We start from the raw sequence: 27,742 nt of genomic DNA, 5'->3' as shown, positions 1-27,742 counted from the left end.
GGATCTTCTGATTTAAATTTATTAAATTAAAATTACATTTATGCATTTAGCAGACGATTTTATCCAAAGCGACTTACAGTGCATTCAGGCTATCAATTTTTACCTAAATCGGAATCAAAACCTGATGCTTTCCATGGATAAGGCACATATTGGTGTCACTTTACTTAATTTATTTTTAATAGATTAGCGATAAAAAATTGCATGTTTTTTTTTATTATTTTTTTTTTTTTTTTTTTTTGTAACACCATAAAAATGACAATTTTTTTTAAAGAAAATAAACATTTGATATTCTTAATTTTTGTAAAAATTGTAGTGGTGATAGCATTATTGATCAACCCTGCAAACCTTTTTGTTTGACAACAACAAAATGAAAAAGCAAATATTTGGTTTTCTTTAAATTCTGAGAAAAATCTAAGTTAAAATGAGCAAACAATTACTTTTTAATGTATGCGATATTTAATAAACAAAAGAAAAGTGCCCCTGTAGTTTTTTTGATCATTTTTTTAAAAGACATATAATTGATACTATAATTTATGGAAAACACAAATCACAAAATTATCAAGATATTTACTTATTTGTTATTTATTTTATTTTATTTTTTTGAAGATCAATATTTTGTACTACTATTTTTGAAAAATAATTACACAATGAAATGATCCAGCAAATATTTTTTCTTTCATTTATGGGAAATATAGATGTCAATTTTTTTTTTTACTGTAATTTATGTCACATATAAATGACAAAATTATTAAGAATTCTTTTTCTGTAATTTATGACATATCTATAATATAATATCAATTATGCAAAAATATTAAACGCTAATAATTTTTTTGTAATCCATAATAATGTCAATGTCATTCATTTGTATTTATGAGAATTATATAAAATAGTGATCAAAATATTGTTACTATAATTAATAAAAAAAAAAATTGTAAATAAATACAATGATCAAGCATTTTTTCTGTAATTTATGGGAAAAATAAATCACAAAATGATAAAGCAAATATTTTTACTCTGTAGTTTATGAGCATAAATGACAAAATAATCAAGCAAATACTTTTTTTTCTGTAATTTGTGAGAAATATTAATTATATATTTATATGCATATAAGGATATATAAATATTTTTTTATTATTTAAGATGCATAAAAATGCTAAGCACCTCATTTCTGACCACTGTTTGGAGGAGGAGAAGTCTACAAAGCATCCAAGAGAAAAAGAGCTAATAAAGTCTTTCATGTATGATGGTGTATATTCGTCTGTACAGTGACTTTCATTAGCAGGGAAGGTTTTCACCAGCAAGGTCAAGGTCATGTGTTGGATTGATGAAGAATGCATGACTCACGGATGTTTTCGGTGTTTTCCTGAACCACGTCGGTCTTCAGCAGGTTGTCAGCGAGAACGAAGGCGCCCTGCTCGACGGTGTCCAGCAGCATGGTGGCAGCGCGCAGCTGATCTCCACTCGACAGCTCCATCCATGCCTCCCTCGCTTGTGGCTGCAGCAGGTTATTCACCGTCTCCACCATCGCCTGCACCCAAAACAGAGACACCAGGACTCTTAACATCCTCAAGTAACACTACTGACTCAGAACGCCCTTCAGAGGGACGTCTGTCAGTGCAGTGCTACAAACTCAATGGCATTTCTGATAGATGTATCATGATGAACAAATCTGTGTATGCATGCTTAGCGAATGAGAACCAATGAGAGGAAAAGATGTGAACTTTCATTACCAGGAAACCATGTCCAAAACATAACATGACAAATGGTACCACACACACACACACACACACACACACTCACTCAAACGGAGTCAGTTAACACGTGGCTCTGGTTTCTGCAATGCTGGATATCAAGTTGTTGAGATCAGTGAGAGGCGTAAGAAGCAGACGCTCAGAAACACAGATCTACAGCTGTGGCGTTTTAATAATGTTTAACCCCCATCATCAAAACCTCATTACTCCACTCAACAGCAGCACTGCCAATTAAACATTTAAAAGCTACGGGCCAAAAGCGCCGCGGGAATGCTAATCAGCCCAAGCCTAAACAAGTGCGGCCAACGATCTCCAACTCCACGTTAGATACATTAAACCGCTGATCAGCGCTGACCTCATGGATCCTGATCAATAGAGTATGAAAGAGAAAAGAGAAGAGAAACTTACAGGCACAGGACTGATTGTGCATTTGTGTGTTTATGTCAAACAGCGCTGCTGCTGAAAGAACATATCAACTAGACACAAAAACTGCCATTAAGTCATCCTTTTTTTCCACTGTACATCTCTTTACTCACACAAATAATGCTTTGTGATACTTCATGCTTAAATGTTAGGCATTATTCACTGTAAATCTGCACCTCTTAAATCTCAGTCATGGTTATGCAGTTTTAAACACGTCGTCTTGCAACAGTCGGCCAAAAATGGGAGAACCAATCTATATATATACATATATATATATATATATATATTTAAATGTTAGTTCATTTGTTGGTATTTTTTATAAAAATAAAAATGTAAGTTTTATTTTATTTTTCATTTGTATGTATTCAGTTAGTAGTTTTAGTGCTTTAACTTAACTAATGAAGATTTGAAATGCTGCTGTCTCATGTGCTCCCTGAACCTAGTTTCTGTTCCCCTTGATAGTGTCTTTTGATTCACCTGTGTCTTATTAATTATATTTATTTGCCTGTGTATTGAAGTTCCTGTCTGTTCAGTCTGTCAGTTATTGTTGAATGTTTCCCGGTGTATTGGAGCTTCTTCATCTTGTGGATTACCACTAAAAGGATCTGTTTATATAATCTTCATTGTGCCTGCGTCCTCCCAACAGCACCAGTGGTACAGCTGCCTCTGCAATTAACTGATTATTTATAATAATTTGTATTCATTGTTTGTATTGGTATTTCAGATTTATTTTAATGAAAAGTGCTATATTATATTATATTATATTATATTATATTATATTATATTATATTATATTATATTATATTATATTATATTATATTATATTATATTATATTATATTATATTATATATAGTTCATTTTTTCCTTTTATTGTTAAAACACTCGAACGAGCTGTGTTCAACCAAGTTTCTGTCTTTCTCACACAGAACAACCTCCTTGACAGCAGCCAATCTGGCTTCAGAAGTGGACATTCAACTGAGACTGCCTTGCTCTTAGTTGTTGAAGCTCTAAGACTGGCAAGAGCAGAATCCAAATCTTCATTACTTATCCTGCTTGATCTGTCCACTGCTTTTGACACAGTTAACCACCAGATCCTCCTATCAACCCTAGTGGCAAAATGCATCTCAGGAACCACACTTCAGTGGTTTGAGTCTTACCTATCAGATAGGTCCTTCAAAGTATCTTGGAGAGGTGAGGTGTCCAAGTCGCAACATCTAACTACTGGGGTGCCTCAGGGCTCAATTCTTGGACCACTTCTCTTCTCTGTCTACATGGCATCATTAGGTTCTGTCATTCAGAAACATGGCTTTTCATACCAATGCTATGCTGATGACACTCAACTCTACCTCTCATTCCATCCTGATGATCCGACGGTAGCTACTCACATCTCAGATTGTCTAACAGACATTTCTTCCTGGATGATGGACCATCACCTTCAACTCAACCTTGCCAAGACAGAACTGCTTGTGGTTTCAGCAAACCCATCATTTCATCACAATTTCACCATCAAGTTAGGCACATCAACCATAACTCCTTCAAAAACAGCCAGAAACCTTGGAGTTATTATTGATGATCAGCTGACTTTCTCAGACCACATTGCTAAAACTGTCCGATCCTGCAGATTTGCTTTATTAAACATCAAGAAGAGCAAACCCTTTCTTTGGGAACATGCTACACAACTCCTTGTTCAAGCTCTTGTTCTGTCCAGGCTGGACTATTGCAATGCCCTCTTGGCAGGTCTTCCAGCCAATTCTATCAAACCTTTACAATTAATTCAGAACGCAGCAGCAAGATTAATTTTTAATGAGCCAAAAAAAATACACGTCACACCTCTGTTTATCAATTTGCACTGGCTTCCAATAGCTGCTCGCATAAAATTCAAGGCATTGATGTTTGCCTACAAAACTACCACTGGCTCTGCACCCATTTACCTAAATTTGTTACTTCAGACTTATGTGCCCTCTAGAAGCTTGCGTTCTGCAAGTGAACGTCACTTGATTGTGCCATCCCAAAGAAGCACAAAGTCTCTTTTACGGACCTTTAAATTAAATGTTCCTTCCTGGAGGAATGACCTCCCCAACTCAATCCGGACAGCTGAGTCCTTAGCCATCTTCAAGAATCAGCTTAAAACACATCTCTTCCATCTTTATTTGACCCTCTAACTTTAACACTCACTATTCTAATTCTATTCTTTAAAAATCTAACTACCTTTCTAATCTTTTTGTATTCGATTTTCTTTGCATTTATTATGTAATTACGTGTGTGTGTGTGAGTGTGTTTATATATATATATATATATATATATATAGACCTCTAACACTAGCTTGCTCTATTCTTTTTTTATTCTATCTGTTTTCTTTATATTATATTATTTAAAATTCCAATGCTAGGTGTACTGTGTTAACCTAACTGAGACTTGTTATAGCACTTATATATCATTGCTCTTTTTGTTATTTTTGATTGCTTCCACTGTCCTCATTTGTAAGTCACTTTATATAAAAGTGTCTGTTAAATGAACAAATGTAAATGTAAATGAAATGTAATGCATATCGTTTTCTTATTATATAGTTTTCTTATTAAATTATAATATGAATAAAATTGTTAATATTTTACGTTATAGTCACGTTACGTTTGTTTGACTTTTTTGTTTACGTTTTTTATAATTCTATATTTTAATTTTGAAGATTTTATGAAGAAAAAAAAAAAGCCGGCCTTCGGTTAATATGCCAGTATTGTATGCATCCTAAATGCATTTAATTAATATTTTCACACTTTTAATGATAATGTTACAGCTTTATTGAGTCACTGATGACTTGCTTGAAATAATGCCGCAGACTGAAGTGTGTTTTGATGCTTTGGATGAGTTTGAGTCACACACACACACACACACACACACACACACACATATACTTGTCATTAGAGCACTAATCTACTGTTGCTCTGTGGGTGTGAGCGCAGAAATGTCTCTGTAATCTGCGGCAGCTCTGAACAGGCTCAGGCCGAACTGAACCGGTCTGTCTCTCGGCTTACACAGGTTCGATCCTCCCGTGAGCAGCTTTAGCAGCACCTGACCTCAGATCCTCACAAAGCCCGGCGGGAACGCCAGCAGATTAAACACGATCCCAGGTCAGGCTGCCTGAGCTCAGAGCTCAGAGTCAGTTCTCTCCAATTCATTCATACAATACATATTCATACAGAAAACATTTGGTGCTGATCGCACGTTCACAGTCAATTTAAATGAGTGCTCTATGAGTCAGTGCAGATGAGATGAATGCATGTGGATTGTGAGGAGATTTGTGATGCAGATGAGCCGATAAGAGCTTGCTCCGACACGATGCAAGTGAGGTGATTTAAATGTCTGCTTTATGAGCCCTCATACAAAATAAATTAAAAATGAATAACTAAAGCAGAAAAATATCCCTAATGTAGATCAACAAGACCTAATTCACAACTATTAATAATAATAATAATGACATATTTAGCAGCATTTAATCTGTACAGAAATATATCTTCTGTGACTGGCATACATAACCAAAAATTAATAACTAAAACAGAGCTACAGAGTAAATCCCTCACCAAGAAATGTCTCAATTCACTCCAAAACACAAACAAAATAAATATATAGATTTTTTTATGTTATCATTTACTAATACTATTAATACTAATAATCATAATTATTATTAATTATTAATTAGTAGTAGTACTAGTAATAACAACAATAACAGAAATGTTTTATTATTATTAACTAATTCATAATGTGCACATTCTGCTAATTATTTGATTTTCTTTCCCTTATATTTTAATATTATACATAAAGCATGTGTTTTTCATGTACTGTAGCAGTGGAAAAGTGCGAAAATAATATGACAACACAAGACATCTTAACGGCCCTAAGAATAGGCTGTGTATACGCTCTTATTTTGTTCTTCCCGTCATTCCCAGACAGTTCTCCTGACAGCTTCAGCCTCACATTTTCAGCAGCACAGGTGTTCAGTGTATGTCGGACACACAGGACTGAATCATCATCATCATCATCATCATCACGTCACACAGTAGCAGAGAGGAGGAAGAAACCAGAAAGTCCAACAACTCCTGAAATATTTCTGTGTTTCACATTCTGCTCTCGCTCATCTAGATGGTCCTTCCCATACATACAAATGACTTCCAGACTGCATTACAACTTGTGTGTGTTTGTGTGTGTGTGTGTGTGTGTGTGTGTGTGTGTGTCGCTGATCAATCTGATAGTTATGAAAGGCAGAAAACTCATATTGTGTTTTTAATACAAGTTCTAATTTTAAAACACGCATTGTATGTGCTCTCATGCTGTGCATATAGACACCGGCTCAACTCATATTGCACTTTTCCAAAGACGTACAGAGGAAAAATAAGAAGTAAACACGTGTGTGTGTGTGTGTGTGTGTGTGTGTGTGTGTCCAATCAGATTGACTGCAGTAGGAAATTCATATTGTGCTTTTAATACATGCTCTCTGTTTTATCCAGCTTTAATGTTGAGCATTTAGATCCCAGACTGACCTGTAATGCCCTTTTTTACAGAGTTAGGAAATAAGCTCCTTTAGTTTGTGTGCGTGTGTGTGTGTGTGTGTGTGTGTGTGTGTGTGTGTGTGTGTGTGTGTTTGATCCTGGCAGACAGACAGCACTGATAAAGCAGCGGATGATCTGTTCGTCCGTCTCTTGTTCAGCTTCATCACACTGGGCTCAAGGAAGGTCACGTTCATCTTTAAACATCACATCCTGTTAAACACTGATTCTCCATTAAAGTCCCGTCAGACACACACCAGCCGGCGCGTGCCAAACCACAGCAGTCCATCTCTGATAGGAAAACACTGTCGATCGAGCTGTGTGTCGAGGAGAAATGAGCTGCTACATCTCAAACCCATCAGACTGACTAGTCTAAACTTAACATCCTAGCAACTGCATAGCAACAGCCTGCATTAAAAAAATTAAATTAAATTAAAACAAGAAAGTATGGCTGGCTTCATCCAAACACAGAAACATAAGCAAAATATTTCAAATCTACTCCGCTAGTAAAAAAAAACTGATTTGATCTTTTAAAGTCAGAGAAGAAAATAAAAAAATGGGGAATTTGTACATATTTCTGTTTGCTTGTTTGTATGGTTGATGAATTGTAAACCATTTACACCATTTATTTGCCAGTGCACACATTAGCTTAGTATTACTGCTTGAACATGCTCTTATTCTCTATAGTAGGATGTGTTTAGGCAACTATAAACACATAAAGCAGCTCTCAGCATCGTTAAACGATTTGTTTATCAGTTAATAATTTATAATACTGAACAGCAGCAGCATATAAAACAAGTCACAAAAGTGCTGCTGCGCTCGTGAGCATCAGCGAAGGTTTTAAACACATCTGTGAATGTCAAACTGTAAACTCAAGTCATTTGCATTTGTATGGTCACTTAATGCAGCCGTGTATGAAGGATCAGAAAAACATATTTTGTGAATTCATTTTGAATCTCATCAGCCTCTTCACAATACGGCCTTGGTTTTAAATTGTGATTCATGAAGATACAGTCATATTTAATAAATATCAGTCAATCAAGCATTCGTATCAGAAGAAGTATAACTAAAACATTGTTGCAGCAGTGTATTTTGGGTTTGCTGAGACATTATTGATCACTGAGAGTTTGTGTGAACAAAAGACTAAATATTTATATATATATATATAGTCTCTCTTTTCTCTCAATTCTGACTTTTTTTTTCCACTGAATTGCAATTATGAGTTATTTTTATTTTAGCTTTTATGCTTGTTTTAAGGTGCCTCCTTTTGAAGCTTTGGCCTCAATATAATTGCTCGGTGAAAGAGCAGCAAGGACATTCTTCACAATTTCTCCTTTTGCAATCCTAGTATCAAAGAAAGTCCTACAGGTCTAGACTAACATCATTTGATCCTGATTGCAATTTCCATTTGAGAAGCTTTTCAAGCACGACAGAAAATAGATGCATATAGAAGTGTATAAACACATTTCTATCTATGCATTCAGCAGATGCTTGTATAGACTTATCAACGATAAGGCAGCATACAATATTATATTTAACAGTGATGGAGGAATTAATCAATCTGTTCTCTTCATTGCTTTATTTAATTAAATTGCCCGTATTCTCAATGATAACCTTGTAATGTTGATCTAGTCGGGCCGCAGCTCTCCAGACTCATCAACATCTCTTTCTTCAGAACAACAGCGGCTCAGTTTGTTGCAGGTCGTTTATTGATTGTGAAGGGCATCAATAGTTTAAACATCAAACCCATTTCCCCTCAGTAAAGCACACTCTGTACCCGTAATGTACACTGAGCTTTGGTTTCTAACACAGCGCTAGGAATCTATTCTTAACGCCGGATCAGGTCGGGGATCGATCCATCACTGTTATTAATAAGTCAAACTCTGCTCTGGAGCACACAACAATAATAATCTTCCAGAACGACTGCTTTTCTGTGCACAACGTCTACTGAACAGCGAAAGCAGATCCACTGATTTACACTCATCACATTCTTAGCATCTGGAAGAACTTTTCTGATTGCTATGTACAGTATGAGACGTTTTCTGACAAACATAACACACTGATTATTAAGAAAGAGTTAGCACTTGTGTGATGTTGTCATGCTCGCTTGAACTAAACTTGAGTTCAATTTACTGAAAATTGACACATTTGTCATTAATTGTAAAAAATTAATGGATTTTATGATGCATATACACTGCTGTTTAGAAATGGTAATGTTTTTTAAGAGAAGTCTCTTCTGCTCACTGAGGCTGCATCTATTTGATTAAAAACAGTAAAAATTATGAAATATTATTATGATTTAAAATATCATTTTTTTTATGTGAATCTATGTTAAAATGTAATTTATTTCTGTGATGTGCAGCTGTATTTTCAGCATCATTACTCCAGTCTTCAGTGTCACATGATCTTCAGAAATCAATATGATGATTTACTGCTCAAGAAACATTTCTGATTATTATCAACATTTAATTGTCAGAGTTATTTGATGTTATAACATTATAAATGTATTTACGGTCTTTTTTTATCAATTTAATGTGTCCTTGCTGAATAAAAGTATTAATTTATTAATGTATTTCTTATATCATTTAGTATACAGGCTTTATATTTATCATTTCAATTGTTTATGTTGACTATTACCTCATAAACTGAATTCAGTGTTATTATTGCTAACTTAAACTGATTAAAGATATTACATTTTAAATAAATATTTAAAATAAATGTTCATTTTAAATAAATGAACTAAAATGTCTAATTACTAATATTATTAGTAAAAGAAAAAAAAAAAAAAACTGAAAAAATGAAAAAATAAAAAACTATAAAATAAATAAAATAAAAATAAAATAAATAACAAACAAACAAACCTAAATCTTAATATTTAAAAATAATAAAAACTAAAAGAAATGGCACACAACAACAACAACAACAACAACAAAAATTAACCTAAAATTAAAGTGAAACCTGAACATATACAAATAAAACCTATTAAAAAATATATATATATTAAATAACACTGGTTCAAACTAAATCATACACATGGAGTAGATCTTAAAATTATCTTCACCGAGTGGGAGCTATTTCTAGTAACACTGGAAAATAATAACTACATTTTTCCAGTTCTCGGTGAATTATATATGGCATCTATACGTTTTACACCATCATATACACAAGTTCTGTATTGAGGCAATATCAACGGTTCAGTTCAAGTGAATGCAAGCCAACCAGACAGATTCAGATTCACACTAGAAACACATTACAGATGAAGCGTCTTCAGCAGCAGTCATGAAGATCTCTAACACACGTCACATCCAACACACACTTCATCAAGTCTACTTGACCTCTGATGGGTCAAAAAAGCTGTTGCTCAACAACCATCAAGTGCATGCTGGGAAGGCTAAGGGTCACATGACCTGACAGGGTCAGCAGCAGAGCAGCCGCAGGCCACTGCTGATCTGAGAGCAGCTGTGCTTCTCAAGACTGGACACCTACAGCTTACAAACGTGACCTAAAACTAGTTTATTCAAAAGATAAGAAGCACAGCTGCTCTCGTTGATGCAAAAACACAGAGTCATGGGTAATAATGAGGCCAAGAACAAAACTAGATCCTTACCTAATAATACAATTAGTAGCTGACCGATAATGGCATTTGCTTTTGAAAATGCTACGCTTGTGAAAAAGAAGTGAAGTTTTAGTGAATGTGCACGTGTAGTGTACTTCAAATCTTAAAAAGTGTATTTTTAATAAACTGTGCTCGCTGAAAGTGTAGTATTAATGAAAGGCCACTTAAGTCACTTAAAGAGAGACACTTTTATGACTAAACACACTTTTGTATACACTTAAAAAGTGCATTTTTGTAATAATGTACATTTTTTGAAAACTTTAAAATACACTTTAAATCATTGCGATTTAAAAGGAATGTGTTAATGTGTTGTCTCACAATACTTAAGCACATGTTTTGCCATTTTAACTGTAGTGTGTTATACAATGTTACATTTAAAGTAAATATATGTTAATTATATGCTAAACTGCACCTTTCAACAGGAATTATATCAAAGTATAGTTTACCTTAAACGCCTGTCAGTACATTCAGCAGTACTTTAATATATTTTCAAAAGACAATGTAAAGCTAGTCAAATCCTACCTCAGTGGGTCAAAAACTCTTTAAGGTTGAACTAATTGCATTTAATGTAAACCCAAACTACTGTATAATACATTTTCATTTAATTGCAATTAACAGTTCACACTTAAGTATATCATTTCTGCACTAAAAGCATGCTAAAGTGCCCTTCTTTTTACAAGCGTGTTCATGCGATCGTAGGCTGTGTTCGCTCATGCAAGCGTTTAAGAGCGAGTGGATTATTATTATGGGTCATTTGCAAAGGTGAAGGTTAAATTTGGTCAAGGCCTCAAATGACAACAACATGACCTCACAAAAAAAAGGAAAGAAAAGAAACAGGAGGAACATGAGGCGGGTGCGAATGAAGAGAAAAGCATGATAGCGGTGCAAATATAAAGAGGAAAATACCTGGACGAAATATCGACACGAGCGCTCCCTTTTCTGCAGCTGAAACCCAAAGAGAAGTGCTTTAGTATCAAGCAGAAAATACAAAGTCTGAAGGTCTTTCACACCGAACACAATGAAGCGTAGATGCTGCGAGGCTAACACTGTATCTGTATTACTTCATCTTTTATTTAATTACTGCACACAACTTGTTGAATCTACAAACGATTGTTGTGAAGAGCTCCAGAGGAATCCACTAAAAACGGCATTGGTGTTTAGTGTGAAAGAGCCTTTGGAAGAGCATAAATCACATCCCACTGAACCCGGAGGAAACGAAAGAGACTGAACAGAAACTTCAGCATGTCAGAAGTGCCCTGCTCAAAAGAGAGACGGCCGCTGAAAGAGAAAGGAACTGGAAGGACATTATATGATTAATTCAACAGCATAATAACATTCAAGAGTCAAAATACAGGTAAAAATCAATAATTCTTTCATTGTGGGATCAGTTGTTGGTTATAGTTGACACCAAATTACTTCCATACACTCTCAGGAGTGAATCTTAGTACCTCCAGTGGAAATATTTGTACTTTAATGGTACATAGTTGGACATTTTGTAAAAGCGGCGTCCCAGTGACAGCTTTTGTGCCTTATTTTGTTTTCTGAGCGTGGTTCAGTGTTGATAGTTATAATGGTTTCTACTTCTGTAACTTCACAGCTGACAGATCAGGTGCTGATTGAGTTTCAATAACATCAGAAAAGGGTTCATTTGAGTTCTGCGTGGCTATAATGGTCATAATGAAAGATATGATGGATCATTTAACTCAGAGCTTGGAAATAAATGGAAAGGAAACAGGAACGTTCAAACTGAGTTCAAGAGTTTTCCTGGACAAACACCTCATGAGTTCTGAATGAGGGGAAAACTATTGTTTTTATAAATATGATTACGTAAAGGCTGTGACTTGTGATTGGTTTTATCATGTTTCATAACCACATAATGTGATGTGGATAACATATGATTGTATCATGTCTGGGTATAGTGTTGCAGAAAATAATACAAAGCACACTAATAATGAAAATGATATCAAAATTACTAAAACTAAAATTACAATCAAAACTGAAAGTATAAAAATATAATACACATTATGATAGTATGTAAATAATAGTAAAACATCAATGATTCAACACTGAAAAGGTATTGACATTTGCATGTAATGAACTATTTATAATAATAGATTAATCAATTATTTTTAGACTGAAGTAAAAAATTTAAACACAACATAGTACCGTAATAAACTTAAGCTATTTCAAGATATTAATTCATACTTTAATAGTATATTAATGATAATAAGAAAGATCAAAAAGAATAGTAGCATTGCATGTACTCAAACTCAAAACTTCTCATTTTTGCCAGGACAACCAAATGAAATATATTGATGTTGAAGTATTAAAATGACTAAAACTTAAACTGAAATATAAAAATAAATGGATGCTAAAAAGACAAAATCATGCAAAGAAATTTATAAAACTTTAACTTCATAATATCAATAAACTCTATGATAGTATAATATGTATAATATGATAAATAAGAACAGTTGCATTAATTAAAACTGCACAATTTAACCCAATATTTGTGTGTGCAATGATCATTATTTGTTCAATATTTCGCTCAAGAGCCGTGATGAAGCACATCACTCGTGAGGATGAGCTGAAGATGTAGACGCCTCACACAGAGCTGACAGGTTTTAAGCAGTCGAAGCTCAAAGCAACCTGAGTTTAAAATTACCGCTTCGATCAATTATCATGAAGAGTGTGACGGCCTCGTCAGAAAGTGTGAGCGCTGATCAACGTGAAGTCTGCAGAACTGTAGGTGGAAACCAAGTGTGAATATCTCAGGAGACGCGTGGAAACAGGTGTTTGTGCTCCACACACAGAAAAATGACATTCCTCAAAGCCAAGTTAATTAATCTTGAGCGGTTCTGTGTCACCAGAAGAACGAAGATGATGGCTTTGATTAAACTGATTCACGTTTACTTTGAATGCAGTGTAAGCCCCGGATAAAAGTGACTGCTGAACACCTAGATTTTAATTAGGAATATATTACTCCACAGAAACCATTTAAAATAAAATAAAAATGCACTTTGATTACACAAGAAATGGTCATTCATTAAAGGGGGTTTGACATTTTACTTCAAATATATTATATTTAGATTTTCTGATTTTCTGATGAAGTAAATTAATAACATCTATCATTTATCGTCTTGCAACTAAAAGAAAAACAACATTAAAAAATACAAAACAAAGAAACAATCAATCAATCAATTATTTTTTTTGTAAATGAATCATGAATGAAGAACTATAAAACTAAAAAATAATAAGTATTTAATTTAAATGAAATATTTTAAGCACATAACAAAATTACTAAGAAGTTTTATATAAAAACTGAAAAGATAAACATAAACACTCATTAAAATGTTAATAAATACTATTACAGTTTATAAATAATACCTCATTAAATTAATCAACAGCCTAAACGTTGCAGTTCCTAACAAAGTTATTGGCCAACTATTTTATTTTCTCTCCAAAGCCAAGTTTTACTGGCACTCAGTTTCTTGTATTGTTCATTTTGGACCCTGTGTGTAATATTAATACACACATAGTGTCTGAACGAATGGTCTTTGTTCTCTGCGTGTCTGAACACAAACTACACGCACGTCACAAACTCAAACAGCGTCAAAGCGAATCTCTTTAACTCCGTGGAAACTTTAATAACGCTGAAGATTATTCACGCCGCATAAAGTCCTCGGAGCGATAGGAGCCTCAGGACGGCGAGAGCTTCTCTTCACCAAACTCAAACCTATTTTTAAACAGAAGGCTGACTGTAGGGAGAAACACAGGGGATCATTAAAAAAAAACACCCACTGCTCTCCTCCTCCTGCTGCTCTCCACACCGACTGCATCAAAGAGGACGCTTTATCTGTCCGCTTCTCTTCTGGTCAAGTCAAACAGTAATAATAATAATAATAATAAGTAGGGCTGTCGATTTAATGAAATAATATCGTGTGATTAATTAGGGTAAAACCCATCCCACCCAGATCTGTCCATCGTCTTACACTGATGCACTCACTGATGAACATGATGCAGGACGACTGAATCTGTGATGTAGCGTATTACAATGTAGTTATATGATCTGAAATTCAAGATATGAGGGCAGAAAACACCCCTGTATGAGGTTTTGCCTTATATTTATATCATATGACACAGTTTAGCATGAGTGTGAGTGCTGTTTTTCCCAAATAGTTGCAAATGTGATATTGATTTGATAATTAAATGAACAAGAAGTTAATATTGTGTTTCATTTTAGACACAGTATTGTCTATGTTTGTGTAATTCCACCAAACAAGGCTGTGTTATTTTCTCCTACAACCGTATCGTCTTTGAAATTATCTCCAATACCGTTATGGTCTCTGTTATTATCTCCTATATTAGTATAATCTCTGTTATCATCTTCAATACGGTTATCTTCTCTGTTATTGTCTCCAATATGGTTATTGTACAGTGATTTTAGTCATTTGTGAATAGGGATCATTTTGACTTTATTGACGTCTAAATACGAAACTTTTCAAAAATGCAAAGGAAAAGAAAAAATAAATAAACTTTTCAGGTTTTAGTACATTGTTGTCATTGTAAAAGTTCCCCTAGTCACTGCACTCTTGTGCAAAAGAAGTATACTTTAGCATACTTATCATAGAAACATTACACTTTGTGTGAACGTATAAATTAAAATGCGGTATGAATTGTTTTTTTTCAATAACATATACTGTTGTCAAAAGTACTGCTGAAAAAGAAAAGTCCGGTGCGCCTGAGATTATCTGTGTAACGCATGAACAATCAGACGCTCATTATCACACGATACACACTTAACAGATTGATCAGATTGGTTCTGCACTTTCTCTGCTCTCTTTCTTCTCACATCACTGAATCATTTCAACTCGATCGATATGTCATGTCCCTTTATTTATTTAACTGGTAAGCTGCAGGGTAATGAGCTTTGTGCCAGGTCCCAATCACCCAGTCAGGGTTTATTTTGTGAAAATAACCGGCTGACTGTACATCCATTACAGCTTCCTCTTTGTTTGTCCCTGAAATAATCAGTCCGGGATGTTCTGACCTCATTTTACACTCATTTCTGTGCAAGCATTTGCAGAAGCTGAGCAACCATTATACTGAAAGGTGGTGTGATCGAGTATGAATGATTTCAGATTGCACAATGTTATCCCTCAGCTCTACACAACTGTAAAGACCTTGTCTCAGACGGCCAGTGGGACAATACCACACAGAGTCCTCTGCACAATCTGACTTTGCTGCAGCCTGGAATTGAACTGATGAGCCTGGTTTTCCCAAGGTTTTTCTCCATTCTGTCACCCATTAAGTTTTGGCTCCTTGTCGTCTCTTTCTTGCTTAGTTGGAGACACTTAATATCCAGCGATACCGTCGATTTGATCGCACAGATACTATTAAAACTGAACTGAGCTGGACGATGACATCACTGAACTCAATGATGAATCGCCTTTAACTGAAAATTAAGTGTTTACTATTGTCCTTTAGCATTATTGACACACTATTTTCCTATTTAATACTAATATTAAAGTTACTTTGACACAATCTGTATCGTTAAAAGCACTTAATAAATAAAGGTGACTTTGACTTGAATTTAATGACTTATTAAGATATTATAAACACCAACATCATGATCCTCTGTAAAGCTGCTCTGAAACAGTGTTTATAGCGCTATACTAAAACATTTGACTTGAGATACTGTGTATTAGAGTTGTATGTCAGACGCAGTACCTTATTCAGGCTCCGGGCGGCGCTGTCCTTTCCTCCGGGGGTGAGATTCCTGAGCTGGACGTCCAGCAGGTCGATCAGGTGACCCATGGCCCGGACCGTGTAGGTGATGTCACCCGCGTGGATGTGACCCTTGGTCTGTTCGGAAAGCTCACGGGAGATTATGGCCGCAGGTTCACCCGCTCGGATCTACAACACACACACACACACCGGCATAAGGGAATGTGTTTAACATTGAAAATACACACACCACCTTTATCTAAACATTTGTCCTCAATAAATATGAAGTCTTTTGTTATGTTGTTCATTTACGTGAACGCTCTGAATGAAGTGATTGAGTGAAGCTGATTTTCTGCAGGTGTGTGTTTGTGGGTGGATGACGGTCAGCAGCACTTGTGTTGGGATAGGTGTTAATGTTCCTGCAGCGCGTGATGATAAACAACACAAGGTCATCACGGGTTTGAGTCCCAGTCAATGCAAGGAAGACAATTTGAATGCTAATAATTTATCAGCTTTAAAAAGAGGATTTCCAGTCCTGGATTCATGATCCTGGTGCATCAATCCATACAGACAGGGCGTTTCAAAAAGTCAACACACGCCATTAATCTATTTCAGAGTGACAGTATGAGATTAATATCATATTTCTGATCAAAACTCACTTAGAGTTTTCATAATAACATTATGTTGTGACCTAATAGAGATTTTCAATAAAATATAATGACACATCAATGTATTATGTGTAGCTTTTTATAGTAAACTAAACACTGGTTTATCGTTTCTCATGTGAACATCTTTTATTCTAATTTAAAAAAGACACAAAATGGATGAAAAACACATGTAAACCATATTCTATCATAATCTTATATTTATTAGCTTCATGTTTCATCTGTCAGAAAGGAGAAATTTACCATCACTGAAGGTGGGAATATTGATTGATGGATCTCCAGAGAATCGTATATATACAGTACAGACCAAAAGTTTGGACACACCTTCTCATTCAAAGAGTTTTCTTTATTTTCATGACTATGAAAATTGTAGAGTCACACTGAAGGCATCAAGGGCTATTTGACCAAGAAGGAGAGTGATGGGGTGCTGCGCCAGATGACCTGGCCTCCACAGTCACCGGACCTGAACCCAATCAAGATGGTTTAGGGGTGAGCTGGACCGCAGACAGAAGGCAAAAGGGCCAACAAGTGCTAAGCATCTCTCGGGGAACTCCTTCAAGACTGTTGGAAGACCATTTCAGGTGACTACCTCTTGAAGCTCATCAAGAGAATGCCAAGAGTGTGCAAAGCAGTAATCAAAGCAGAAGGTGGCTACTTTGAAGAACCTACAATATGACATATTTTCAGTTGTTTCACACTTTTTTGTTATGTATATAATTCCATATATAATTCCACATGTGTTAATTCATAGTTTTGATGCCTTCAGTGTGAATCTACAATTTTCATAGTCATGAAAATAAAGAAAACTCTTTGAATGAGAAGGTGTGTCTAAACTTTTGGTCTGTACTGTATATATATTATTTGTTATTGATTGATGGAACTGCAGAGAATCGTATACACTGTACACACACACACACACACATATATATACTGTACATATAATTAAACATTTGGTAATATGGTTGGCGCATGCACATGGTTCACACGATGGCCATATTTTGCATGGCTCATTCTCTGTAGATCAGATCCTCCTCCTGTGTTTGTGTTTGTCTGCTAGAGGCAGCTGAAGATGTGAGAAGCGAACAACTCTTGACTTGACTCAGACAGTGAAGCTTTGTTCTTTCAAGTTGTGGTGAAAACACGAGCACAGACAAGAGCCACGCTCACTCGTGTTGAGTTTAATCACAACACTCCTCCAGCTAAAGGAAGAGATGTGTTTATTTGCTAATGAGACGCAACTAAAGATGTTGTCTCTTCTGGGGTGCCTGCTGGGTCCACACACACACACACACACGCACGCACGCACGCACACACACACACACACACACACACACACACACACACACACACACACAGACACAGACTGCAGACACATTTGTAAAACTGTAGGATTGATTAGAGCTACTCATTCAGCCCAGTGTAATTTTAGTATTATATTATATTATATTATATTATATTATATTATATTATATTATATTATATTATATTATATTATATTATATTATATTATATTATATTATATTATATTATATTATAATTATATTATATTATATTATATTATAATTATTAGTAATTTTATGTGCCATTTTTTTATCTAATATTTATATTTTATTTCAGCTTTAATTCATTTACTTAAAACATATTTAATATTTAATTTTTAATTTGCTCAGCACATGCTCAGTGAAAAGGAAAAATTTTACAAATTTACACAAAAGTAAGCACGTTGCACTTTTAGGGCCTTTGAATAAAAGCAATGTGAAATTTATTTGTATGATTATGTCTGTAACTTGTTAGTTATCATTTTTGAGCAGATGTCCCAAATTATTTTCCAATTACAAACTTCTTCAATATTTGGCAAAAACCTTTTTTTAGAACATTTCCAATTAACAATAACATCATTGGCTTAACCAATCAAATGAAAGATCCAACTGTTGTATAATGAGTGAACATGGCATGCTAAATGTACACTTCCCCACTTTGTGTGTGTGTGTGTGTGTGTGTGTGTGTGTGTGTGTGTGTGTGTGTGTGTGTGTGTGTGTGTGTGTGTGTGTGTGTGTGTGTGTGTGTGTGTGTGTGTGTGTGTGTGTTTCTCAAACCTTCTGGTTGATGATGTTGACCCATGTGGAGGAGCAGTTGCTGAGGTCGGGCCCCTGCTGGTCCCACAGTCCCTCGGGCCCCTGACAGGAGAACACAGCCATCCCTGTACACAGAAAGCAGACGTTACTGTGTGTTCATATCACACAGTAAACACACACACACACACACACACATATCAACATCCTTCACTGCTGCTTCCACAGATGACAAGAAACACTTTCAAACGTCTGTGATCATAAAAGAATGTGTAATTACTGCCTCTGATGGAGATAAAATCACTGCAGTGTGTGTGTGAGAGAGAGACAGCTCTAACTACAGCCAGATGCAGAGATGTGTGTGTTCATTCCCTGGAGAGCACTGGTAAAGGTCAATTAAAGCACGTGGAGAGAGACGACAGAATTCTCAGCTCTAATTAGAAGGACAGAAGAGGGAAAAAATGTTATATTGTTCCAGTTGGGTGACTGTATCGGCACTCAGGTGAGATCACTGACACACACACACACACACACTCTCTCTCTCTCTTCAGATGTACTGTCAGCACACACACACACACACAACAGCAGTGTTATAAAAGATTATGTTCAATAAACACATGCATTACTAACATTAATAACAATCAATTCATGTAAAACACTGTCTCAACTAAATAATATAGTCTAAAAGTCCACATGTGGGGAAATATTTGTAATAAAAATAATTTATTAACTGTATCCTTGCAAGTGTTCTTTAAAACGTCTTGGTTACATACGTAACCCTCGTTCCCTGATGGAGGGAACAGAGACATTATGTCGAACGACATATGGGGTCTCACTTGAGAGGCCAATCATCTCTGAGTTTAAGGATTAAGAGAAAACGCCAATGAAAATTGGCTAGTGGATTTAACATACCTGAGCCACTCCCCGTGCCAACGGGTATAAATAGGCGACAGGTGCATCCACTCAGTAGGTTTTACGTTGAGGAGCCGAGAACGTGTCCCGGCAACAGCGAACGGTTCAAGGTTGTGGCATGGGGACATAACGTCTCCGTTCCCTCCATCAGGGAATAAGGGTTATGTACGTAACTGAGACATTTCCTATCTGTCGGTCACTACGAGTTATGTCAAATGACATATGGGGTCCTATGGAAAACGCCACAACCTGAACACCGTCACAACCCTGTGGTGCTGCAATTGTCGGCAAGCCGTGCCGTGCCACAAAAGCTACGCTTAAGGTCGTAACCTTCCCAAAGCCCCAGCTCAAATTCACTGACCTTGGTACCAAGTGGCCAAGGGTGAGAACATCGCTGCTGGAGAAGGCCACGCTGCTGTTACGCCCACACAAAGTTAGTGGAAGGGATTTCAACCTTCGGAGAAAGATTGCTTAAAATCTTCCCTATTTGTTCTTACAGCTTGGCAAGACAATGGGGAAGCGAGCCTTAGGAAAAGGTCGCTACGGAGACCACATCCTACCTGTAGGGAGGTGACGTGGAGATACTGATATGGACTGGCCCAGGGGGCAGTACTACATATGGAAAGGGTCTCTGAGGCAGGTCCTACCTTGGAGTAGGGATGGAACAGCTTCCAGAAGAGACTGACAGAGCGGGTCTGTCAAGGGAAGACACGGGTTTGCCAAGAGGGAAACCTTACCGTGGAAGAATACACATATGGTATTGCCTATAGGGAATCAAGCCATATGGACACCTAGCCCAGTACAGGGGCTGACCGGAGCTCCGACATGCTAATACCAGTACTGGGCCTGGCGACAGACTGCTCCGCCAGGTCTGACTGCCGAGGGTGCTGGAGGATGCTCCAGCAGGGTACGCCAACTGGGGAACTCTACTGGGAGAAGAATGGCATTCGCATCCCCGTGTGGGGGGGAATGGCGCAGCAAGCGTGACCCCCAGGCAGCCCTTCCCGCCAATTACCTGTTACCCAACACACGAGAAGAAACTGGCTCTAAACGAAGGTTGTAATACCTTGCGAAGGTGTTAGGTGTCGCCCAGCCCGCAGCTCGACAGATGTCTGCCAGAGAGGCGCCATGCGCCAGCGCATAGTGGGAGGCCAACCCCCAGGGGGCATGGCTCGCCTTGGGAATGGTATGCCAAGGAGGAGGCATCCACTATCCAGTGGGCCAACCTCTGCTTGGAGACAGCCTTCCCCTTCTGCTGACCTCCAAAGCAGACCAGGAGCTGCTCAGAGCTTCTGAAGCTCTGGGTGCGGTCCACGTATATGCGAAGCGCTCTTACGGGACACAGCAACGGCTAGGCTGGATCTGCCTCCTACAGGGGAAGCGCTTGCAGGTTCACCACCAGGGGGGCCTGGAACAGGGAATAGTACAGCTGGCATTGGGAGAACTCGTGGGAAGCAAACAGGTCTACCTGGGCTTCCCCGAATCGACTCCAGATCAGCTGGACCTTCTGGGGATGGAGTCGCCATTCCCCGTGAAAGGTGTGCTGTTGTGAGAGCGCGTCGGCTGCACAATTGAGCTCCCCTGGGATGTGGATAGCGCGCAGCGACTTGAGCTGCGTCTGACTCCAGAGGAGGAGATGGCGGGCGAGTTTCTGCGACATGTTTCTGCTCAAGAAACTTTTCTGATTATTATCAATGTTGAAATCAGTTAATGATAATATATATCAGTTAATAATATTTCTGTGGAAACTGTGATACATTTCATTTTTCAGGATTCACAGATGAATAGATAGCTGAAAAAAAAAACAGAATTTATTTGAAATGTAAATATTTTGTTACATTAAAAATGTCTTTACTGTCACGTTTGATCAGTTTGACACATCTTTGCTAAATAAAAGTATTAATTTCTCAACTTTTTAATTATATTATATAACGGGGTGTTGAAAAATACCCACACGTCATTCAAAAGCTAGTGTTTTTTGATGTTGTTGTTTAGTAAGAGTTTATGAGGATGCGAATGTGTTACTCTGAGAAATGACCAGAGGACAAATCCCAAGAACAAACAACTAATTATGAAGAAGCTGCCAATCACCTGAACCATGGAAACAGATGGGAGGCCTGGAAACGTTTGGATATGAGCCGTGAGAGAAATGAAGGACTTTAAAGAAAGAGAAGCAGAGGAATGAGGGTAAAAGGTGTGTTTGATGCGTGTGCTGTGTTCATGTTATTTGTGCTCACTCTGTGTGTCGCTCGTCTGCTGCACATTCACAAACTCACTAATAACAACAGAGAGAAACACACACCTGGGTTACACAAGCAAGCTGTTAAACATGCAGTGAGCAGGGCTTATTTGATCTGTGGAAACAGAGCAAGGCGTCGCTATGCAGCTGCTAGGATGTTCATGGTTAAGAGTAGATTTCTGAAATCTTACTTGTTAATATCTATCATTTAAAATAGAGGGGTCACATATTCTTATTTTTTTGTTAAATAATAATAATGATTATAAATAATGTAAAAAAAAAAATAAGCGATGATAATAGTAACAATAATAGTTATGTTTGCAAGTCAGACTGGTCATATCAAAATGAACTAATAATCACACCATGAAAATAGTGAATAATTCAGATGATAAAGTCAAGATTGTGAAATGTAACTCAGAATTTAGAGAAAAATAGCCAGAGCTTAAAAAAAAAAAAAATTTAAAAGTGAGCTTTTATTGCTTGTAATTCTGACTTTTTCAACAACAACAAAAAAGTTTGTATTGAATATTTTTTCTCAGAATTCAGATTATTTCCCCCCCTAATTCTGAGTTTGCATCTCTTGTATTTTTAATTAAGTTTATTCTGCGGTGATTATCAAATTCAAAACGTAAAAAAAGTCTGAATTACAAAAATGTACTCAGAAGTCTGACTTTCTTTTTCACTGGTTCTGACTATTTTTCCCTAAAAAGTTTATATCACAAATTTTAACAGAGTTATGAGGAAAAGTCAGAATTGCGAGATGCAACTCAGAATTCTGAGAAAAACTGCCAAAATTGGTTTATTTCTCATAATTATTTTGTAACATTTTTATTTGTAATAGTTGTGTCTTTTTTAAATTTGAGCTTCTATTTAAATATTTTTAACTCATGGCGGAAATATTTGCTTGAATAAAAAACTGAGTATAACTCTAAAAAAATAGATAATATATTAATATTAGTGCTGTCAAACGACTAATCGCGATTCATTGCATTCAAAATAATGAAAATAGACAGCACTATAATTAATAATGAATAAGATATTTCAATACCTATGTGTTTCTTTTGATAAATGAAGGATAATAGTGCTCTGTTCCTGTCCAAGTATTGGAGTAATTAACCAGTGCATCTCTCTGCTGGTGAACATAATCACTACACGGCTGTCTGGACTGCTCTAACGTACCGATGGTTCCCGGTGGGCAGGGCTGCTTGGCCACGAGGCCCTGCCGTGTTTTGGGCCAGGTGATGGAGGAGTTGGTGACAGGGCTGCAGAACTCCATGGCGGTGTTGGGCAGAACGGAGGATGGGTCGGAGCGAGCCGTGACCTCTGGGAGAGCCCCCGGCAGGCGCTCTGTGGTGGTGCTGCGCGGGGGTGCAGGTGTAGTGGAGGGAGATCGGGTGCTGCTGCTCGTGGTGGAGCTGGTGGAGGTGGAGGCGGTCGTGGTGCTGACGGTAACTGGGCGAGTCGTGGTATGTGTCGTCGTCGTGTCCATTAAGACATTTCCTGAGGAGGAGGTTTCTGGAATCAGAAGAAAAATTTGAATTATAAAACGGATAGTTCTGGTCCTTGATTCTGATTGGTTGAGAAAGGTTCAAAGCTGCTGTAAATTCAAAAACAACCAATTTGTTGCAACCACAACCGCTTCTGAGGAACCACATTGCTTGGCAAAAGAATAATTACTGTGTACCAATTCGCATACTATCCGTCCTAAATAGTATTCGAAAACATAATTTGTATGTCCCAAATTGTAGTATGTTGAAAAGAGTATGCCAAAGATCCCCAGATGGTCTATTACTTGAGATTAAAATTTGAAGTTCAGATTGATGCAGACTCTAATGGCTAATATGGCCCACAATGCTTTGTGTGGTGGATGAGGATTTGATTAGAACTACAAACACGCATAAAAAGTGTTTAAAAACTACAAACATGGAGGACAGGCAGAGAAAGGGGTTTGAGTGATGAACAATCAATATCTAACTTGATTAAAAATATTTATTTAATGTTATGCACATTTTATTTAATATGCAGAAGCATTGTGAACATTGTTATAATGATATGTTTAGTCATTAACTTTTAAATGCATCAATATGCAAACATATGAAGAGAGTTCTTGGCATGATAGACCTGCGACTGACAAATCAACATGCCTCTTCATTTCTCTCCAATACGGTAGGAAATGAAATGTAATGAAATGAAATGTGAATTTTGTTAACTGTGATAAAATAATTGGCAGTGCAGTTTAAACAATGACAGAATTCATGTAGCACCAGAGCGCTTGTTAAATATGCAATTAGGACGAAGTAGTATGTCCAAAAGATTGCCTAATATTCTGTTACATACTCAAAAGTATGTACTTTTTCTTCAGAAAAAGAGTACATACTTTTAGGGCATAGTATAAGTAAGCGAACTGGGGTGCAGGAAATGTTTTTATTAATATCATTACATTTTATTTGCTATGTATATGGAATAACTGTTTTATAAAAGCAATAAGCCCTATGAAGTCATGGTTTACAGTGAATTTATAAGGGCTAAGCTCCGAGTCGTGTAAAGCACGGCTTCTTGGGGCTTACTGCTTTATTTTAGAACGCAATAAATTATATTTAATTCAGAAATGATATTTCCTGTAATAATGTAATAATTGTTATATATAGTAACACATTATCTAGCAGCAAATTGCTTAAATAAAAATCAACCAAGCAGCACCCTGCAGAAAACGACTTCATACTGAGGTATAAAATCACACAGTTATATAAAGAACTAGCGGCTCTAATGCAGACATTTCTATTATTTATCTTTATTATCAAGTCTCCTGCTGAATTTCTTCTTAAAGTAAACTCTCATTAAAAAGCACAAGAGTTTGAGTTTAACCTTGGAGGACTCCTTCTCCAGAAGCATCATTAGATGTTCAAGAGTGAAGCAGTGCTGTGCGCAATGATAGGGATTCAAGATTTCTATTTATTATTCTGAGTGCCAGGAGTGCTAGAAACCCTCTTGTTTTTCCCATGATTATGATTACTAGAGGTTCAAAGGCAGAATATGTTTTCGCTGCTTGCTGCTATTAAGGCAGACGTGTTGCATGGTGACTACACCTTCAACTATAAATCTGTAAAATCAATAAACAAGTTTATTTTACTTTATTGTATATATTAACGACAACCTACACTTCACACCTGTACAAATCTAGAAAACAATTCACACCACATATATATATATATATATATATATATATATATATACACATACATACACACACAAACACACACACGCACACACACACACACACTCATATATACATATATATACCAACACACAAGAAACCAAGAAACACTAATAACCCAACTGTTATTTCACTCCAATGCCTACTCATCTATAAACACAGATATTGCTTTACGCAGCTTTAGTGCAATTATTAAACCGATGAAATCAAGCAAGCAAACAGATAAGTAAACATATTATAATTTCATGAAGAATGTCTACTGCCCAATTTATCAATCAAATCAAAAACACAATATGGCTTTTAATGAGTATTCAACCGCAAAAAGCAGGAATTAAACTGCACATCATGCTCCAATGTGCATACATATTCAATATATCCATTCATTTCCAATACACTGAGTGATATATTTCACAGGAATCACATGAATCGTTTGTTTGACAAACTTTTTACTTGCAATAGCATGCACTAATGAACAGATCAGAATAAGAGCAGAAATGTGCATGACGTGAGCAAACAGAGCGGATGATCAGCTGCTGTCAGTTCTCCAAACACAAATAAAGGGCTGAAATGATCTGGCTGCTTCTGTGAGTCTGTGATACTCTGAGCCTCCAAGGAGCTAATGTGCTAATAAACACAGAAACCAGCGAGAGAGAGCAAAACAAAGCAATAAGCCAACACAAGAGACTCGGGAGGAATTATGGGAAAGGCCCATAACCCAGGAAATAACACACACACACACACACACAGACACACACAGGCTTTTGTGCTGTAGGGGGATGTGAGGGTAATAGTTTTGTGTTTGTGTGGGCAGAACATCGACTCTGTCAGTTTAACACACCATTAAGAGACATCAATGATCCCACAATACAGCCATGACTAAAAACTAATTCACCAAATGGTACAGTGATCACGGCTCATGAATAAACATGAATAAACGCTGAAATAAATACATGAATAATCACTAAATCACAGCCCATTAGTGCCATACAGTGTATGCTCAGCAGTGAATGAGTCCAAACAGCTGATAAAAACATCACAATAATTCACAAGTGACCCACACCACTCCAGTCCATCAGTTAACATCTGGAGAAGACAAAAGATGGTGCATAATCTGTGCAGATTTTTCTCCTGATTCAGAACAGACAAATTGTCCACTGGTGCTACTATTAATTATAGACTTGTATTTTATTTAGAAATGTCTTCAAATGTCTTTAATTTGTTTCTTCCAAAAACACTTGTCTTCTCCAGATGTTAACTGATGGACTGGAGTGGTGTGGATTACTTGTGGATTATTGGGATGTTTTTATCAGCTGTTTGATTCTGACGGCACCCATTCACTGCAGAGGATCCACTGGTGAGACAGTGATAGAACGCTACATATCTCTAAACCTGATGAAGAAACAATCTCATCTACTGTACATCTTGGACTTCCTGAGGGTGAGCACGTCTTCATTATAAACTGTTCCTTTAAAGACCATAATTGCTTGAGTGTCTGCTAGCATGCAACCTAGATCGACGTGTTAGTATTCACACCAGTGTTTTTATGTGCTGTAACATAATGAAGTTATTTCACTAACTCAGTTTTGGATTATTAATATTATGTTTATTAACTTCACAACCCTAAGCTTGCACACTATTAATTCTTTGATGAGCAATTAAAAGTTCAGCATCACCTGCTGCAGGAGTTAATTCTCTTTTAAAACTTTAATAAGTCGTGCCCAGAGGGCTTCTATATTTATAAAAGAGAAAATCAACCTGATTATTCATTTTTCTTCCTAATTTTGGCCTCAGCCATTTTATAGATAAGAACAGTGATAGTCCAAAGAGAGGCTAATGGGATCAGGTGTCCATCTGCATGTCTACAACAAGCTGAAAATTTGGTGCACCCACAACCTTTTGTGCTACTAACACAATGCTCTACCACTGAGCCACAGGAACATTTATTTTACACTGATTGAAACCTTATAGGCTATGATACAATACATGAATGAATGAAATAAGCACAGCACGATCACCAATCAAACAGCTGTTGCCGTCTTAAAGACTGCTTAAAGAGTTCTGCATAATGAAAAAGTGTGCCTTGAACCAATTGTGTTCATATGATTACGAAACGTTGTCATTAAAGCTCTCTACTTGTATGATCAATTTATTTTTAGAAATAAATGTTATGCTTTAGAACACTGAATAGGGCAAATAGTCGAAACACAAATATTTGTCCATACTCTGTATCAAATAATTGATAATTATATATGAACACATTATAATTACTACTACTAATAATGCATTTTATGCCAATTAACAAAAAACAGCCACACATGCAGAGTTTGCAAACACACTCATTTCGAGACTCCATAATAAACATTCACAGCGTGTGAATCAATGACAGCCATGAGTGCAGCTTCCAGCAGCTCTGCGTCATTAAACACAAACGCACAGAGATGCTTCATCAGGCGCTGAGGGAGGAAATGCTTAAAACCTCCAGACGAAGCAGAGAGATTCCTCCCAAAACCACCTGACCTCGACCACATGACACCTTAAACACACTTCAGCTCACGCCTGATGTTTCCTCATATCTGCCTCCACT

At 36.7% G+C, this 27,742-nt stretch overlaps 1 protein-coding gene across 10 annotated transcripts in view; it reads right to left on the bottom strand.

Moving 5' to 3' along the window:
- The window catches only part of LOC132127567 (adhesion G protein-coupled receptor L3-like), a 267,112-nt gene that overhangs the window by 44,087 nt on the left and 195,283 nt on the right, over positions 1–27,742 (bottom strand). For 7 of the 10 annotated variants that reach the window (XM_059539490.1, XM_059539496.1, XM_059539511.1 and 4 more), the window contains 5 exons: positions 23,124–23,459; positions 18,818–18,921; positions 16,060–16,245; positions 11,236–11,274; positions 1,345–1,528 (listed from right to left, as the gene is read on the bottom strand). In XM_059539490.1, coding sequence (XP_059395473.1) covers positions 1,345–1,528; positions 11,236–11,274; positions 16,060–16,245; positions 18,818–18,921; positions 23,124–23,459 — 849 coding nt within the window. The remainder of the gene's footprint in view (positions 1–1,344; positions 1,529–11,235; positions 11,275–16,059; positions 16,246–18,817; positions 18,922–23,123; positions 23,460–27,742) is intronic. The other 3 variants (XM_059539518.1, XM_059539560.1, XM_059539543.1) reach the window with 1 other exon arrangement.

This window comes from Carassius carassius, chromosome 3 (assembly GCF_963082965.1).
Source record: "Carassius carassius chromosome 3, fCarCar2.1, whole genome shotgun sequence".
In the NCBI taxonomy this organism is placed as follows: domain Eukaryota; kingdom Metazoa; phylum Chordata; class Actinopteri; order Cypriniformes; family Cyprinidae; genus Carassius; species Carassius carassius.
This window is presented reverse-complemented; position numbering and strand designations above follow the sequence as displayed.